This window comes from Cyanistes caeruleus, chromosome 10 (genome assembly GCF_971803275.1).
Source record: "Cyanistes caeruleus chromosome 10, bCyaCae1.hap1.1, whole genome shotgun sequence".
Taxonomy (NCBI): Eukaryota; Metazoa; Chordata; class Aves; order Passeriformes; family Paridae; genus Cyanistes; species Cyanistes caeruleus.
The window spans coordinates 5,953,183-5,970,887 of record NC_141710.1 but is presented as its reverse complement, the minus strand read 5'-3'; the positions used below and the strand labels follow the sequence as shown (position 1 = coordinate 5,970,887).

Sequence of the window (17,705 nt, the reverse complement as noted above, 5' to 3'; positions counted from 1 at the left end):
GACTGTTTGCAGCTCAGAGCCACTGTGGTGTCTGTGTTCTCAGTGGTCTTAAAGGCTCTCTCTTTTCTGAGTTTCTTTCTCCATCTAAAAGAGTTTTTTGCTGGATCACATCTGTGCCTCCCTCAGCTATTTCTGAAAGCAGAGGTCTTTGAAGATTAAAAATATACAGACATACATTAAGTATTACCCATGCTTTTTGTGTTAAAGGCAAGGTTAGTTTAATTGTCCTTTATTGTATTTTAACTGCTGTATCCTCCAGCTTGAAGGATGGATTATAACTTAGGGTTTCCCCAGATTGTCTCAGAAATTCTGAGTTTCAGCATGCAGTCTTTAAAGTTTACTGGGCAAAATGACTGCATCTATTATTAACATTTAAACTAATATTTTCATTTTGTTGGGCAGATTTCTTCTGTAGCCTAATCTTGCTTTGCTTTTGATTGTATGATACTGAATTAGAAGAAAAAAAAAATCAAACCTAGGTACATGTTTTTATAGTTGTTACACTTGAAACAATTTAGCCACCAAATGAAGCATTAATTAATTAGAGGAGTATCCCTTAATACAAAATGAATTTTTTCTGCAGTCACCAAACAAGGCTTCTTTTCCCTTGTGATTTAATAAGATGTGAGATGATTTTGCTGTTAATGTGGACACAAATGCCAGTAGTGCAGTGTGTGAAAGCATTTGTACCTGAAAATACTGTATTTGAAGGCAGAAAAGTCTTTTGCTCTCTAGAATGCTGATGTTTTTTGAAGTGTCTGGGGTGATCTCTGAACCCTTTACAAGCTGTGCTAGCAAAGGAATACGAATCATGTGTTCTAATAAATTGATGTGTTTCTTACTGGAGCAACTACATTTTGTTTCAACACTCCTCCAACTGTCTTTTCATTCCATTGTTCAATGTTTATGAGCAGTTTTGATGCTTTGTAACATCATTCATGCCCATGATTGGCTCAGCTTAAACAGACACAGTCCCCTGGAAACTGTGTAACATGTCAGCTGTGAGAGATGAGCACCTTAGAAATCTGTGCCACCTTAGAAAATCTTGGTGAGAACTTTGCATGGTGCACCCACCCTTTTTGAGCACTCAAGCGAGGAACTGCTCCTCTGACTAGTGTGGGTCTGCTGGGCAAGAGTGCTCAGCCTCAGGACTTCCTGTAATTTTATCCTGCATTTGAAAGCAGATTTTTCCCAGTACCTTTTATGCACTCAGTGTAATTCCAGTTAACCTTTACCATTCTAAGATTCTCTTAAGGAAATAATTTATTTATTTTTTTTGGTAGCGGTTTTTTCTCCCAAATGGTTCAATGTAACACGTTACATTGATTTCCCTGTGTAATTATATTTAATACCCAGTCTACTGCATAGAAATATGTATTTACACAAAACGCCAAATAGATAATCCTGTATGGAGAGTATAAATCCCTTAATTTTATTGGGAAGAAATACTTCTAGGATTGTATTCCTTTCTTCTCTGTGCTTCAGAAAATAAAAAGTTACGTAGGACACTGCATAAAACAAGTTTTCCCATTTTTGCTTACTGTTATCTATAGTGAGATTTTGGTTGTTTGTTTTTTTTAAAAAAAATCATTTTAGCTTCTCAGGAAGTGCATGATAGGTGTTAGCAAAATATGAACTCTTTCATAATTTAAAATTATGATCCTTAGAGAAAAAGAACGAAGTGTATGTCCTTAAGCTGCAGTTCATTTTTATTATCCTTATATTAGGTTTTCACTGGGTGTATATTAGACTGCAGTTTGGAATTCAGCCAGGCACTCATCCTGGAGTTTACTGTCCAATCTAAATTGCACTTTCACACATTAGGAGCCACCTTCTCCCCAGTAGCCATCTGTGTAATTTCTTCAGTTTTTACAAAATTTATCCTTAAAAGGCTTTTATTCTTTTTTTAAAAAACCCAACCTGAACAGATTCACTTAAAATTTTTTTGCCGAGTGTTTTAAGTCTCTCACTACTTGTCTTTTTTCCCCTGGGTCCTTATTTTAAGTGTACTAAGTTCTTCTCATTATCTGTTAAAGTATATTTTCTACTTTTCTATTTTAGTTGCTCTTTATACAGGTTATTGAAATATTTAATTTCACTGTGCATTCCTTTTTTAATCAGTTTCAAATTTCATTTGAGTGACTGTGATTTTGGCAGAAGTTGTTAGTGTAAGCTTTGATTATTGGATTTTTTCCTACCTTGATGTAAACACATTGCACACCCATTCTAGAGTAATTTTTTTTTCTTTCATATTCACTGTAAATGAAGCATGTCCATGATCAATTGTATGAAATGGCAAATTATTTAAAGTTCCTTATACTCAATTTGCCTTGGTTTACAGTTGACTCAGATCTTCCATTTTAACATGCACTTTGTATATGGTGTCATTTGTTTTCCCTTTTGTTTTAGCACTGTTGCCAGGTTGTTACTTAATTGAAATTGTGAAACAGCTTTTTTTGAAATCAGCTTTCATTAATATTTAGTGGGACTGTGCTAATTTACATGAACTGGCAATGTGTCCTCTGTAGTCCGTCCCTCTGGTTCCTTCAGCACTTAATGCTCCTGAATTCTCTCACACTGAAGGAATATGAAGTGGATTCATAGCTGCAAAGCCTAGAGAAGGTAATAAGATCATTAGCTTCATTATTTCATTCATTGCATCTGACTTGCTTTTACTGGAAGCCCCAAGCTGCTGTTCCTTTTCAGTACTGTAAAATGCTTTGGTTTATCTTTTAGCAGACTTTGACATGTGACGGTCAATATTTCTACAAGTTGATCGATTTGAAGTTGTTTACTCAGACTGTGGATCTATTCTGCTGCTTGCTTGACTTAATTTAGGCTTCTTATTTGTATGGGGTTTCTTACCTGGCATATTCTTCAAATTACGCTCCATGGTAGTTCTTAAAACAGCCTCATCAGAGAGTTCAGTTCTGTGACATTCTCTTGAAAACTGTTGCAGGCTTTGGAAAATCTTTGTATTGACTCTGTATATGTACCATACATCATCTGCCATTTGCAGGACACCTTGAATTTCTACTCAGTTCTCATAAGAATAGAAGCAATTTCATAATTTTAAAAAAAAAAAAGTTTGAGTCTTATTTTTGTAATGTACCTGTATGGCCTTGTTGACTGTCCCAGAGATATGATGCGTGTATGTGTCTAGATGTGTCCTGACAGCAGGGAGTGGAGGAGGATTGTTGGTGTTGCTGGAGTCATTTGGAGGTTTTATCTGTGTAGTTGAGCTTGTTGCCAAGGGAGCCTTTTCCTTGTGCATGTGCCTTGAAGTTGGTGAATCCCAAAAGTGTGGATGTGCTGCCCCTGGGAAGGCTGCAGCACACGTCCTCTAGATCTTGTGCCTCTCCAGAATGCTGAATTTATTATGTATTTCATGCACAGCATGTAAGTGCACATTTCCATATGGTAAATTTATGCTCCCCACTGCATCTGAAGGTAAAAACATCTGGAAGCAGATGGGTACCACTGGAGCAGCTCATGCTCATCTATTGCAGCCTTCTTTCCTAGATGTTTTGTGGAAGTAGGCAGGGAGACTCGTAAGGATGAATGTTGGGGGGTGGAACCTGCTTGTAGCTACCTCCTTTCTGAAAGGACCACCTGGTCTTTCCCTCCAGTCACCACATGTGCCTTCAAGATTTAATGATCTGTGCTTGGGACAGATGACAGGGAGGGGCAAGAACAGGAGATCTCTGGGCAAGTTGATCAAATGTGGGTAATTTCCCTGAGTTTGCTCTTGGATTATGTTAAAAAAAGGGTTTGCTGTAACCTGGGGCCCGTTGGTTAGAAATACTTGTTTTTAATGGGAGTCCTTCTCTCTATGCATATTTATGCAAAATAATTCAATTTCTGGCAAGGCTTGCATGTTGCACCATTTGCTACGCTGCTGCCCCTGCTTTGATTCCTTTTTTGCTTGTATTCAATCTTTTTTTCTGGTATTTGGATTACTGCTGTTTTGTCTTGTTTCAGTGTATACTTGTCTCTCTTTTGGGTCTGAGGTGTGTAATTTTTATTTATTCATCTAGTGTTTTCTAGTTCTTATAGCTCTTTTCTGTTACATCAAAAGTCAAACATTTGATTAAGTTCCAACTGTTGCAGCATATGTAGACTGGCTTCATTATCTCCTGTTGCCTTAAACTGTAATCTCTAACAAAATTAGGCAGCCAGCATGCCAAGTGTGTAAGAAGGGCTGAATGTGTGGGTCTTTGGGTGTTATTTTGGGGCACTGATTTTTAGGGCTTAGTGAATGCAGTTTCTGTGGCTCTGTGCTGATGCTGGCAGGTCAGGTGCCTGTATGTGACTTGTCACCCACAGCCCCTCAGTCAGTGGGGCTCTCCTGTAGTAAACATAAGCAAAGTGCAGCAGGAGCCCTCTCTGCTCTCCACAGATGCCTGTTCAGAGCAAGGAGTTACACTCACAGCTCCCTGAACACTGACTGTGCATGTGTGTCACACACAGTGGTGAGTGCCAAGGCACTGAGGAGCTTGTGCATGCCAGCTTAGATCAAATGGTCACACAAATTCAAATTTTACTAACAGCTTTGTCAGTTCTCTGAGAGGTCAAGACAGTCTTTGTTTGATATCCCTCTGGAGAACCTTCACTCTGATTTTTCTGCTTTTCTTATCTACTGCTGCCACTAAAGACTCTGTATTGCCTCCAGTCTGGAGATGAGCCACTTCTTACTTTTCTGTAAATTGCATGATGGTTCTGGGTTGAAAGTGCAAGTGCCAAACTGGTAGGACAGAATGGGCCCCCAGTGCCCAAGGACACAGCGTGTCCCCCATAATTCTTTTTGTATAAGAGACATAAAATAGAAGTGAGAGGAGCTGCATTGATGCTGCAGTTTGAGATAGTGCTGCAAAAATAAATAAATAATTGTATAAAAGAAGCAGAAGCAAAATTTAAAGGTATTCCTTTACATTTCTTCCCTTGTGTCCCCCTTTTTTAAATCCAGATGGGTTCACAGGCAGTATTTATAGCACAGTCCATGAGAAGCTGCAGTGGTATGGCTGAAGGGGCAGTGTGTTGTAGCAAAAAACAAGAGTAAGACTGAACGTGGGAGGGAATTTCTTGGGCCAGCCTTACTTCCATGGGGAGTGTTTTCTGTGAAACTAAGCTGTGGATAATGAACAGATGCTGGGAAACTAGTTATTAACACTCAGGAAAAGCAGCTGAGGTTTCCCAGGCTCAAAGAATATAGTAGACTTCAGAAACTGTCAAGAGATGTGTGACAGGAGTGGGCAAGAATAAAGATACAGAATTATTTCTGGGCAAGCCACGTGGCACAGAGTAGGATTATTCTGCCTGGAAAGAGGTGACCAGATGGAAGCATGGAAGATGCAAATAGGGGCTTGGGGTTTGTTTTTTTCTTCTTTCATAAGAATTGGGTCACACCAAATGGATCTAACAATTGGCAAGTTTAAAACACAATTATTCTTTTATTTTGCAGTGAATAATTAACACTTGCACAGTGCTGCAAGATGATGTAGACATAAAGCTGGTTTAGACAGACACATCCCTGGGAGAAGAAATTTTCTTGTTTTAAGGGTCTGGGACAGTAACTCAGAAATATCAGTGTATTCTTGCACTTACGCTTCTTAAGCTTTTCCCTACGTGTAGGGAAAACTGTAGGCCAGTGAACCTGTCATCTGACCAAGAACAGCTACTGTTTTCTTTAGTGTTAAAAATAACTGGCAATTGCATATTGTTCAGATATCTACAGTAACAGAGCTGTTCAAACAAATCTTGTAAATTGGTAGTTCACCAACAGCCTGGTCATTAAGCTCTGTCAATATTTGGTGTAGTAAATACTTTTTACATTTGGCTACATTTGGTTTATGTGCCCTGGAGAATTTTGCTGATTGACTGAAATGATTGATACTTCCAGGAACAGGTCTGAATTCATGATGAAATAACAGTGAGATAACATTCTAAATAAGTGATTTTGTGCTGCTGCTTCATGCTTCCTCAACTTGTGTGAAGCTTATTTAGAGGCCAAGATTTGCTAATTTCTTCTAAGTAGCAGATGGACCCTTTTTTAGATTGCTTCTCCTACAGGGTGTGTGTGTGTGCGCGCACGCGTGTGTGTGTGTGTATTTTGGGAGACAAAACCTGTGAAAACTGAGTTTCCTGGCAAATTGGATGTTTAGAGATTTACGCTGGTTGTTGGATAACATGATAGTATCACTAGTCTGCTCCTGGCTCAAGGGTGAGTGAAGTGATGTGTGTTAAACATGGAGAGCTTTGGCTCAGTACAGAGTTCTGTGTGTCTGGTACATACACCACTGGTTTGCATCCTTTTCCTAATTCACCTGCCAAGGGCCCACTGGTAGTCTTGGAATTTGCACTTGGAAAAGTGGAAACTGCAGAGGGATTTTTCAAGATTACTCCTTACAGCTACTAATCAAGAAAAAGGCTGATTTTTCCAAGAGATCAAATTATTTTGATTATTTTGGTTTTTTTTAATTAAATCCTTTTCAGCACAGTAGAGGCCACTTGTGTGGGCATGGTGGGATGTTTGTATGTGTGTGTGGTTTTTTTAAATTTAATTTTATAGAAACTCATTGTCAACCTGAACTGTCCAGAATAAACTAATCTATTTGCAAGTGTGCTCTGATAATATAATCAAGCTTTTCCTAATGAATGCTGTTGCATGTGCGGAACAGAATAGTTTGTCTTTTCCCTCATAAAATAAGTCAAGTGCAATGTTTGATTACATTAAATCAAACATTAAATATACACAATTCCTTACCTACAGTGTTTATGTAGCTGAGGAGCTTGGAATATCAGAGATTAGATATATATATATAAAAATAAAAATATCTCCTGGCCAACTGTAGTTCTGAGGGCAGTTAAAAACTGAGTTTCCTATCCTGTGATCCAAGTAGCTTTACAAACACACAAAGTCAAATTTCTCTGTATTATTTTATTTACTGTGTATTCCTCATTATATTTTTATTCTCCTGAACTATTTACAGTGTTCCTGGGTGACTGATGTACTACTTTGGCCTTTATAAAGACTGAGATATTCACTATGCAATAGAATATCAGTATTTATCCCGAAGTATTTCTACTCATCCATTTTCTGGGAATACATGTTGGTCATTCTGGAGTAACAGTGTTTGTTTTTTTCAACACAATTTTAAAACTGAAAAAATACTCTAAGTACTTTGGACAATTTAAAGTTAATTTCTATCTGAACTTGTGTTTATACAATATAATACCACAAAATGGTGCATATAGTTCTGCTCTCTCTAACTATATTTGTTCTGTCTCCACCTTGAGAGAAGGTGCATAGATTTCTGATTTTGTACACATGTATAATTATACAAAATAAATGCTAAATTATAAAATTATGTTCTGAAAAGAATAAGTCATTTGCCTTTAATAAAACACTTTTTAAGAGTCTCTGATAAGTATTCTTTTTTTCTTGACAGTCTGTGGTGGACGACTGGATTGAATCATATAAACAAGACAGGGACATAGCACTTCTGGATTTAATCAACTTCTTTATCCAGTGTTCAGGATGTCGAGGTACAGAACATGGGAAACAAGTTGTATAGAATAAATCTGACCTACAAACATGTGTTAATGCAAATGTTGGTAAAGATGGGGGAGACTCTTGGATTGATACTCCTTGTGTGCATGGTTTGTATAGAAATATTGTCTGCATTCCAGAATAACATGATTTAAAGCTTGTTTGTGAAGGGCTACCCTTTCTCTTTCTCACTTTCCTGTCATCATGCTAAAGTATACAAATCCTCACAGAGACGCTCTACTCATCAGCAACAGGAGACAAAAGATCTGGTACTCCAGGTAGGCATATCTTTATTTGCCTTTCTGTTTCTTCCCAATTTTTTAACTGCAAAAATCAGTTGGTAACTATACCTTAACTTGATATTTTTTCTTTCTTTTTAGGAAAACAATTTTTTTTTTTTTTAACTGAAGAGGAAGGAGTCCGCCTTCAGTTCACTTTGCTTAGCAAGAAAGGTTTTCTGTGGATGAGGCAGCAGAGTTATTTATTCCTCTGTAATACTTTATCATGTCAGCAGCGAGTGCCCTGCCTTTTATACCCTGCTTAAGCAGTCTCCATTACCAGGCATGCAGCAGTCAGCCATTCTAGCATTCTGTTGCCACACTGTGCCTTCTAATGAATTTTTCATGTGTTGTCTTTTTTCAGTTAACTCAGCCTTGAAAAGAGACAGAACTCCACTCTGTCTGTAGTGCCCAGAACCAAACTATCTACTGTTTTCTGATGCTTCTTAGAATTTACTTGGAATAGAGTTGAAAACAATCCACAATTCAGAAATTCTTTTTCTTCATTTTGTATCTGATGTGAGAATACACCTTTAGGCATTAAATGGTCTGGGCAGAAGTCCCTTTTCTTCCTTAAGTGTAAGGTGAAGTCTTGAGTAGTTAAGAGTATCAGAGAAAAGAAATAGGAGCCATTAGGAGCTTCAGCAACCGTTTTTCATAGCTGAAGGAAATAAACATATTTCGTGGATGACAGAAAAGACTGAATCTCTGGGAGCATTCTGTGAAAGGGCTGAAGGTTAGGGCTTAGGTTACCGGCCTGTGTCAATGTCTGCACTGTTCACACAGAACCCCTGAAACATTTTTCAGTTGTGTTTGGCAGCTTATGTGAAAGTAGTTGTATTCTGTGTGCTTTTTCTTTCTTTTTTTTTTTTTTTTTTTTTTTTTTTAAACTCCTGAAAGTCTATGTGAAAAAAAAGCAACTCTACAAGCTTACTTGTAAGAATTTGGGCAGCATTAAACCAAAGGCATCCTTGGCCATATGTTTATATTCTTGTTGATGCAAACTTTTGGTGAAGGCATGTCATAAATATCTTCATTCCCCTGCTGCTCTCTAATTTATTCTCCCTTTCATTCTCTTCATTAGAGAAAGCAGCACTGTGATAAGATTCCTATTTTTTATACCCCTTGTTGGTGAGTGATGCAGGCTGAATGCCCACTGTCAGCCATATGCTGCTGGAGCAAGTGCTTCCCAGAAAAGCTTTCTGTTACTGGCTGGGAGGCACCAGCACTGCGAGTGTCTGATATCATTGACTTACTTGGCTTTTCTTTGAGATGTGACTTTCCATTTTCAGTGCTCTGCTCTGTATCCCAGGGCTATCTCTGCTTAGCTTCTTCCAGTGCCTTCTGGTCCCAAACTGCAACAGTAGGAAAAAGGAAGCAGAAATTACTTAGTCCCCAAGTCTATAGTGTGTTCGGGAGATTTATTTCTGTTTTGGAACTTCTTTGCAGTGGCTACAGTAACAGCTGTAGAACAGGGTTAAAAGCTGGGCAAACAGTGCAGTTCTTTCCAGTAATATGCTTGTTTTCTAGGATAAATAAGAATTTTATCAGAAGAGAGTGGATTTTATTGGTAGTCCACTTAGGGTAAAGTGCATACCAAGCTTTCCTTAATGGAAGTGAGAAATAGGGGGTTGTTTTGTATCTTGTGAGAAAGACTTAAATTCTTTTTCATGGGTAGATGATATATTATGACATCTTTATTTCCCTTTAGAGACTTCGTTGACATTCTTGCTTAATTATATTTCTGATAAATAACAGCCATTGTGAATCTCAATGACTGCTTTATCTTCCTTGATTTTCTTCTTTTCAGTTTGCTCCACTAACATTGTCTTGAATTCTCCAGCCTCCTTTCCCAAAGCTGGATCTAAATGCTGGCTGATAATATGTCTAAGTTTGTGATCATTAACTGAAGGGAGGAGGACAACTAACTTGGGATGAAGTTTCTCAAGGAATTGTGATGCTAAGTTTATAAATCTACAATTTCAATAGTGCTTAGAATCACTTGACATCTAAATATATGTAAAGTACATTTAGCTTGATGTGTCCTTCAGAAGTTTTGAGCAGGTGGAAGAGTGTGTTCCCACTTAATAGCTTTAATTAGAAATGGAGACACCAAACTGTTTTATTTAGAAGCACTTCTGACCCTGAAAAGATATCTTTCTGTTTAGAGAAAGATTGATTTTTATATATTTATCTCATTCTTTTGGGCAGCACAGATGAATGAACCTCTCGGCATCTTCCAGCTTTGCTTGTAGCTGTTGCTGAAATGAGAAGTGATCTATTGTAAATATGAGTAAGCAGGCATATTACGTAGATCATTAATACTAACAGTGTTAAATTAGTGGCTTTTGCAGGTGAATGTAAAAGATCTGTGCAATTTAAAATTCAATAAATATGCATCAAATATTCAAGCATGTCTGTCCTTTGTCAACTCTTCTGAGTATCTATTTAATGTATATCAATTAAAGACAAAATAGGAGATTAGGTTTTAGTGTGACTCCAGTAATCCTTCTGTGTTTTTAGAGTGCTATTTGGTGTAAATGAGAAGTTTCTTGTTTCTTGTCAAAACATCTCAGTTCAATAAGCAGATTTGCATGGGAGTTGGTCACTTGTCATGTCATCTTTCCTCTAGTTTGCCTACTCAATCTGTACATATGTTGCCTTTGCTAATTTTGATTACAAGGAAGTGAAATTGTTATGTAAAGAATTTTTCTTTATCTTGCGTGTTTTTTTCTTCTGAAAATACAAAAAATCCCTGCCTTTCACAGCTTGTCTGTGTAGTCTTTTCCATTGTGTTCTGCTGAATTTCTGTGGCACAAAAATGGTTAACAAGGACTGATACATTCACCCATTCTTGTTTTGTTTCTGATCCTTTTAAAATGTGTTGCTGCTTCTAGAGGGAAGATCTTGTATCAGATAGTACCTTAAAGAGGTGAAAAGGTAAGTGTTAAAATACTACTTCTTTGTGGAAAAACAGTAAAATTGCTGATGGAAGTCCTTGAAAATAAAACAGGTATGTCTGTTGGTAGTAGGTGTTTATTTTCCATAGGATTTACAATCTGTAAAGCAGGTGGTGTTGTATTTACTTTCTTATTTCAAAGTCAGGAGCAAAATTTCAGAGTTTTCATTATTAGGTAACAAGGAACTTTTTGATATAAGCTTGTTGTAATGGTAAAGCCCTTTCTTCAATTAAGTGCCACTGGACTGGGACAGTATCCACACTACTGAAATTTCCATCTCCACTGTTGTGCTTTGGTCTGCAGCATTGTGGATTTAGACACCCTCCTCCCTTGCAGAAGTGTTGTAGATCAGTGTTCAGAGTTTTCTGGGAGTTTTTGTGAGCTCTTTTCCATTGCTTTCTTCTTTGTACAAACATATTTTTGCTTTTCCCCCTTTTTTCTCTTCTTCCTTTGAATGTTTATGTAAAGCACAGCATTGAGTGCCGAGCTCTCTGAGCTGCTTGCAAGCAAACTGAAATGTCTCATCAGCAATATGTACGTGAGGTCCCAGAAGGATTATAACTGTGTCAGTGTGATGCTGCATCAGGGCTAATTAGCTCTGCCTCTCAGACTGAGTAATTAGCTCAGGTATCCTGCTCTGCTGCTATGACAACCAGGCAGTTTCCATTTTTGGAGCTCCCTGGATTTAGAGCTGACTTGGGTATCTGCATGGCTGTCAGCTCGTGCCTTCTGTTATTGATAGAAAACAAACAGAAAGCTCCTCGAGCACTCTGACCTTTCTACATTTTAAAGGCAGAGAGCCATGCTTGTGGAATAAATATTTTTTTTTCCTAACCAGAAGCAATTAGTGGCTGAAACAGCCTCTTGAGCTGTGTAGGAAAACCAGACACTGAGTTCGTGGGAGAAAAGCAGCTTTCTTTTGCAGGGGAAAAGGGTCTCCCATAATTGAAGAGGAAGCTACTTGACTGCTTTCAAGTGTACAGTGAATTTATTCCCATTCCTTCTCTCCCATCCATCTGCTTCCCTCTCATTTATTTTCTGCTGGGTAAGACAGAAACATACATTTTAAAGCAGGTTTTCAGAAGTGGTCTTTGATGAGCAAATATTCCAGCTGTCACCTGCTGGCCTGGATTGCTGGTGCTGTTTAAGGCTGGGTTTTTCTTGGTTGTGAGTAAACAGAGATTTGTCTATGTCTCTTTTCCCAGGGGCTTAAAGCCAGACCACTTTGTAGAACTTTTCCTGTGAATCAAACACTTGGGGTTCCACATTCTCTTCCCACCTTCCTTGAGTGTCTGGTTGTTCCTCATCTATTGTAGATCTTCTGTCAAATTCTGATTGAATGGTGCAAACTGAGCCAATAAGTGCAGGATTTCTGAGTTACCTTGATAATTATGGTTTTTATTAATGTTCTAATTAATGAGCTTAATTAAGGGCAAACTAATAGATATCTGCTTTGCCAAAGGAAACTGAAGGCTAAAACCAGGAAAAAGTAGCATAGAGTGGCCATTATATGGTCTGTCAAAAGCAGTGAGCAAGTGCTTGCTTTGCTGTTGGAAAGAATTCCAGAAAGCGAGTTAGCCAGGAAATAGTGTTATTTACTTTTATTAATAATATTTTAATAGGGGATGCAACATGGTAACTAGAGAAATGGTAAAAAAAAATTAGTTGTCCATGGTTCTGTTTTGTGATTGATGGAATCGTTGTTCTGTACAGGATGTTATGGACCACAAAGAAAACTTTGTTAAATCTAATTCCCTGCATATGAACCTTTTGCAAGGAATTGCAGAGAGTGACAAATGTTGCTGACTTCAGTATGTGTTAAAAAGCTTTACCATTTCAGTCATTCAATTATTATTAAGAAGTTGATTTCATAAATATTTTGTATTGTGACCAAATTAGAAAATACTGCAGGTCATTGCATTGGAGCTTGTATTTTTATTAAGTATATAAAGTCTGCTTTCCCACAGTTTCTTCAACAAAATACCTTTTCAGTGTGTGAATATAGGGGAGAATGTTGGAAAGTAAGAACTAATATACATTTTGAAAAATTGTTACTTACTTGTGTAGGATTTAAGTCATAGCAATGTCAAGAATTTCTGAAATATTTTGTATGCATAGTATAAAGAAATAAATGCACCCCAATAACTATAAAGCAGTTAAAAACGTGCTGTTAGCCACATTCAAAAATTGGAGGATAAGACTGTAGGATGGAATTGGCTTAATCTTAATTTCATGTGTGTTGTATATAAACAAGAGCTGAACTTTCTACTTCTTTCTGAGCCTCGAGGTAATTTTTACAGTGTGTTTATCTTGAAGTGAAAGCTTAGAAAATGCAAACTGAAAATAAGATGCAAGTAGCTCGGGTGGAAGGTAAATGACATTACCAGGAATACATTAAATGTTTCATTAGTTCTTTAAATGAATATAGGTAGAGTTAAAAAGTTCTTATCAGACACTTGACAATGATTATGGTTACATCAAAATCAGTTTTTGTGAAGAAATACAAATAGTTAATATCAGTTGACATTCTGGAAATTAAAGCTTTGGTTTTGTTGTGTGTATAGTTTTAAATCAAAAAGGTTTTTACTATTTCTTCCTGTCTGCTGCTGAATGTATTTGTACTTGTAATTTACTTTCAGTGCAGGAGACATGAAGGAAGGGCACACTGGTTTGTGGTTTGAAAATCTGAATGAAATACCTCCTGTGCTGAGTTCTGACTGCAGTCCAAGATTTCCCTCTATGAACTGATAACAGGAGCAACAGTAATTTAAACCAAACATATTTTTCTTTATTACTTACAAACTATTCACGTTGCATGTACAACAGCAGACCAAAAAGGAAGGAGCTAGCTTAAAATCAGCTATTAACTAATTTATGGGTATGAATTAATACAAACTTCCAAATAATTTAAAACAAATTTATTGAAATAATTGACAGAACTCATACTAGAGTATTTTGGAGCAAATCTATAATGTAAGGAAAGAGAAATTAGCTTTGAAATGAATTCTGCACTGCTAGTTCTGTATAAGTTCAGATCTCTGCTGAAAATGAAAACACTCCTTGTAAGCTTGGAACAAAGTCTGTGTTCTGCCCCTGTCCACTACTAAACTCAGAGCTTGTAAATTTATTTTTGGCACTGCTCACTGGAGAAAAATTGTGCAAGGAGTTCAAATACTCTTGCCTGTTTTCCACTATATTAATTTAATTACATTCATATTGATCTGTGAAATAGCACTACTCACATGACTACAGAGGTAAAACTTGAGGACAGCCTCAGTTAGACCATGCTTTTAATGTTACAGCTTTTCAAGAGAAGAGCAGTAACTATCTCTTGGTGTTAGTAATTTTGAATAGTTGCTGCCTTACTAGCCAGATCTGTGCCATTTCCTCTTTATTTATGGGGGTTTTTTTCTGTATTGTATATGAATTTATTACTCCTCTGTACTAAGCAGAGGAGTAAAAGCCTTAGTCTGATTTATTTTTGACAGTATTATTCTCAGGCTTGTGAATGAATTATGTCAGTGTATGAGTTTGCTAGCTGTGTGTGATACACATTGCTGGATTTACTGTAGATGACAGGTGCTTCCTGAGAAGACAAGAGCTAATTATAAAAAGCAACCCAATACCACTAGATCTTAGATCTTTTCTGACTGGATTACAAATTGGAAAAGTACTCATGTCTCTGGCCTTTCCAAGGATGCAAATTCTGCTGAAGGTTTAGTCAGAATTTTTGCAGACCAAGGGTAAGAATTAAACTGCAAAAATTATTTCTCTTAGCAAACACTGTAATTATGATTCTCTCTTCTTTGCTTTAATTAAGCCATAGACTTTTTGATAAAGTGCAGGGCTGATACACTGTAGTAATTATGTCTGAAGAGAAGGAGATGGGGATGATAAGGAAGGTCTGTATCCTAATGAAAACGTGCTATCTCTGGCACAAAGAGAGTGGTTAAACCAAATCAAATATTCTCTTAATCTGCAGGCATTCAGTAGTAGCTGGATATAGGAAAAAAAGAAGCTTGGTTTCAAAGAAGAGCCATAAATTGGAAGAAGTGGACTCTGAAGCAGATCCAGTCCTGCTCACATTCTGCCACTGACTACTTCTTTCCTTATTTATATCAGTCTGATCAGATTGCCTCAGTTGTCTTTAACCTATGTCTTTAACTATGACCAGCTGAGCCTTACAATTATTCATGTCCTTTTAACTGGAAGTTACAGCATTTTCTGGCACTGCCAGAGGCAAAGCCATTGCAGGACAGAATGTTGTAAATAGCCTTTACCTTGTCTTTCCTTAATTGCATGGAGCAGGTAATGTGGTGGAATGTTTTTGGACGTCTGGAAGGGTAGGAAATGGTGTTTGTACAACCTTTACAAAGGTTGTACAAATTCCTAGTCAGGAATTCCCTGGCTTAGCAGTATCTCTTCTCTTGTTTAAGGACTGATAAGCCCAGCAGAGCTGAGCCCAGTTCTTGGGTGACTGTTACCAGCTCAGACAGGTGTAGAGTTTTGCATTTCTCTCTGGTAATGGCAGTAGCTTCAATTTCAGATTTGAACTACTGGTGTTGGCCCTCTACCTGTGTAGCACTGGCTGTGAAGGGATGAAGCTCAAAGCATCTGGGGCTTTAAGAGAGCCCTTTCCCTTAGGAGCAGTCACTGGCCTTTAATAGGCACCATCCCTTGTGGGAATTGGCTTCTACAAAGCCTTCTACAAACTTCTACATCTTTTGGAAAACCTTTAATGTAGTATGTCAGATTTGCTGCTATCTCTACTCTTTGTTTTGTTTATTTCATCATTATTGAAATAAATGTTCTGGATAACTTAAAAGTTCTTGTGACTTAGATAAAAGGACCTAGAAATACTCTCAGCAACTTACATGAGTTGAAAACAAACTGTATATATGTTTAGTGACATAGATACAGATGTTGTGGAATTTCAGTTTGAGGTGACATAAATAATGGCAGTTTCTGTACTGTTGGTTTAAACCTTCTTTGCCGCCCACTTTGATTTTCAGCATATGTTCTTCAAGTCACTTTAATTAGCTATTTCAAGTGGCATTTTTTTCATTGATGAAGAGGAGGCAGATGTATTTCAAGAAAACAATATCTTTTAAGGTTAACAAGGTATTGCTGTTATTCCTGTGTTCTCACAGCCTAACTTGTAAGCTGCTAATTTTTTCCTTATGGTGGAGAAGACTGAAAAGTGCAAAATTTAAGACATCAGGTAAGTCTGTTTCCACAGATCTCCATAAAACCAGAAGTACTTTCTTACAATTAGAGCTGGACTTAACAAGAGTTTTTCTTTCCAAAGTTTTAAACGAAAAATAGAGAATCTCACCAACTAGAGCATCTGTGCTTCCCATGGAAGTCCTGCTGTAGGCAGTGGCTGTGTGTGCCACAGTGTACTTTTAGGGAGCTCCTTTGGTTCCAAGAATATTGCTTGCATGACATGTTTGAAGAGATGTCAACCAGAGTCCTCGAAGTACTCCTTCGTACTTTTTTGTATGAAAACAGGCATGGAATCCCATGCCATTGTGTAAATAAGCCACTGATCTTGGGAGCTGTCTCACTTTTGGAGTCTGAAACTGTTGCTGAATGGCAACAGTCAAGTTGCTCCGTGATCTTTCTAGTCTTAACTCCATGTCTTGTAACAAGAATTTAATATTGTATGTGTCTTGGTTTTACTTACTGTTTAGAACCAGCTGTAGATTCTCACTTCTTGTTCCCTGTCATTAGGAAAAATAGTGGATATCATTAAAATTCTGTCTGTAGAGACTTTGAAGACAATTTACTTCTGATCTGCAGCAAGGGGTTATTCTAAAGCTGTGGCCTAACAAAACAAAAATCTTAAGTGATTTTTGCAGTTCACAGAACTGTAAAATGGGTTAGGTGGGAAGGAACCTTGAAGCTCATCTTATGCTACCTCTACCACAGGCAAGGACACCTATCCCAGGTTGCTCCAAGCCCTATCCAACCTGGCCTTGGACACTTCCAGGGACAGCATCATTTCATCCTGGCATGGCACCATGAATAGAATCTCAGCAGACCACATTCTTTTCAGGTTCAGAGGAAAGGAATCAATTTGTTTTCATATCTTGTTTTATAATTTGGTGAATTGGGTAAGTGGCCAGTGATGGAGTATCTTTTTGCTCAGAATAGTGAGAAGGTTTAGAGTTGGCAGCACTTCGATATATAATTTTCCAACCATTGCAACAGGTTGAATTGTCTTTTCAACCAATCACCATGGAACTTGCTTCCAGAAGACGTAAACCTTGTCATTAATATAGAGAAGAAAATATATGTCACTCAATTACTGCTATCACTTGTGGGTATTTCAGTACCAGATTGAATCTCAATCCTTAATTGAATCCTGATAAACAAACAGCTGCCATGAATTTTTTACCTGACTTACAAAGAATTTTATCTTAGTGATAATACAGTTATCACTATTGTGTCACTTAGTGATATAATAGTGATAAGAAGTTAGTCAAGCTGACTCTTTCTTCTCAAGATTTGTTAATTAATGTTGGTTTTTTTCTTTTTCACTTTTCCCCCCTCTTTTTCCCCTGAAGATGCCAGTTTTGTGGGGGTAGAACTGAAAAGTGAAGGTCTGTTGTTGATGGAGAGATGCAGAAATTTGCCTTACTGGTGTCATATGCTTATTCTGAAAGAATAAGAATTTTTATTAAGACTAAAGAAACAGTGTATTCTGATGTTTCACTCTTGAATGTATTTGTTGTCAACTTCTAACTAAACCCATGGATTAGATATGGTTTAATTTTTGATGTTTGCCTTTGGAGTTGCTTACCCTTCTGTCAAACAGACACTTCTTTTTTTCTCCTTTTTGTGGTGTATAAGTACACTTGGCCTGTAAAGATTTTTGAATATTTTCTCTGTCCTGTGTTCAGCTCCACTTGTACT

The 17,705-nt window shown here is 37.4% G+C and overlaps 1 protein-coding gene across 6 annotated transcripts in view; it reads left to right on the top strand.

Moving 5' to 3' along the window:
- STAG1 (STAG1 cohesin complex component) overlaps positions 1–17,705 on the top strand; it is a 154,200-nt gene that overhangs the window by 59,474 nt on the left and 77,021 nt on the right. For all 6 annotated transcript variants that reach the window (XM_086844356.1, XM_086844357.1, XM_086844361.1 and 3 more), the window contains one exon: positions 7,449–7,545. In XM_086844356.1, coding sequence (XP_086700482.1) covers positions 7,449–7,545 — 97 coding nt within the window. The remainder of the gene's footprint in view (positions 1–7,448; positions 7,546–17,705) is intronic.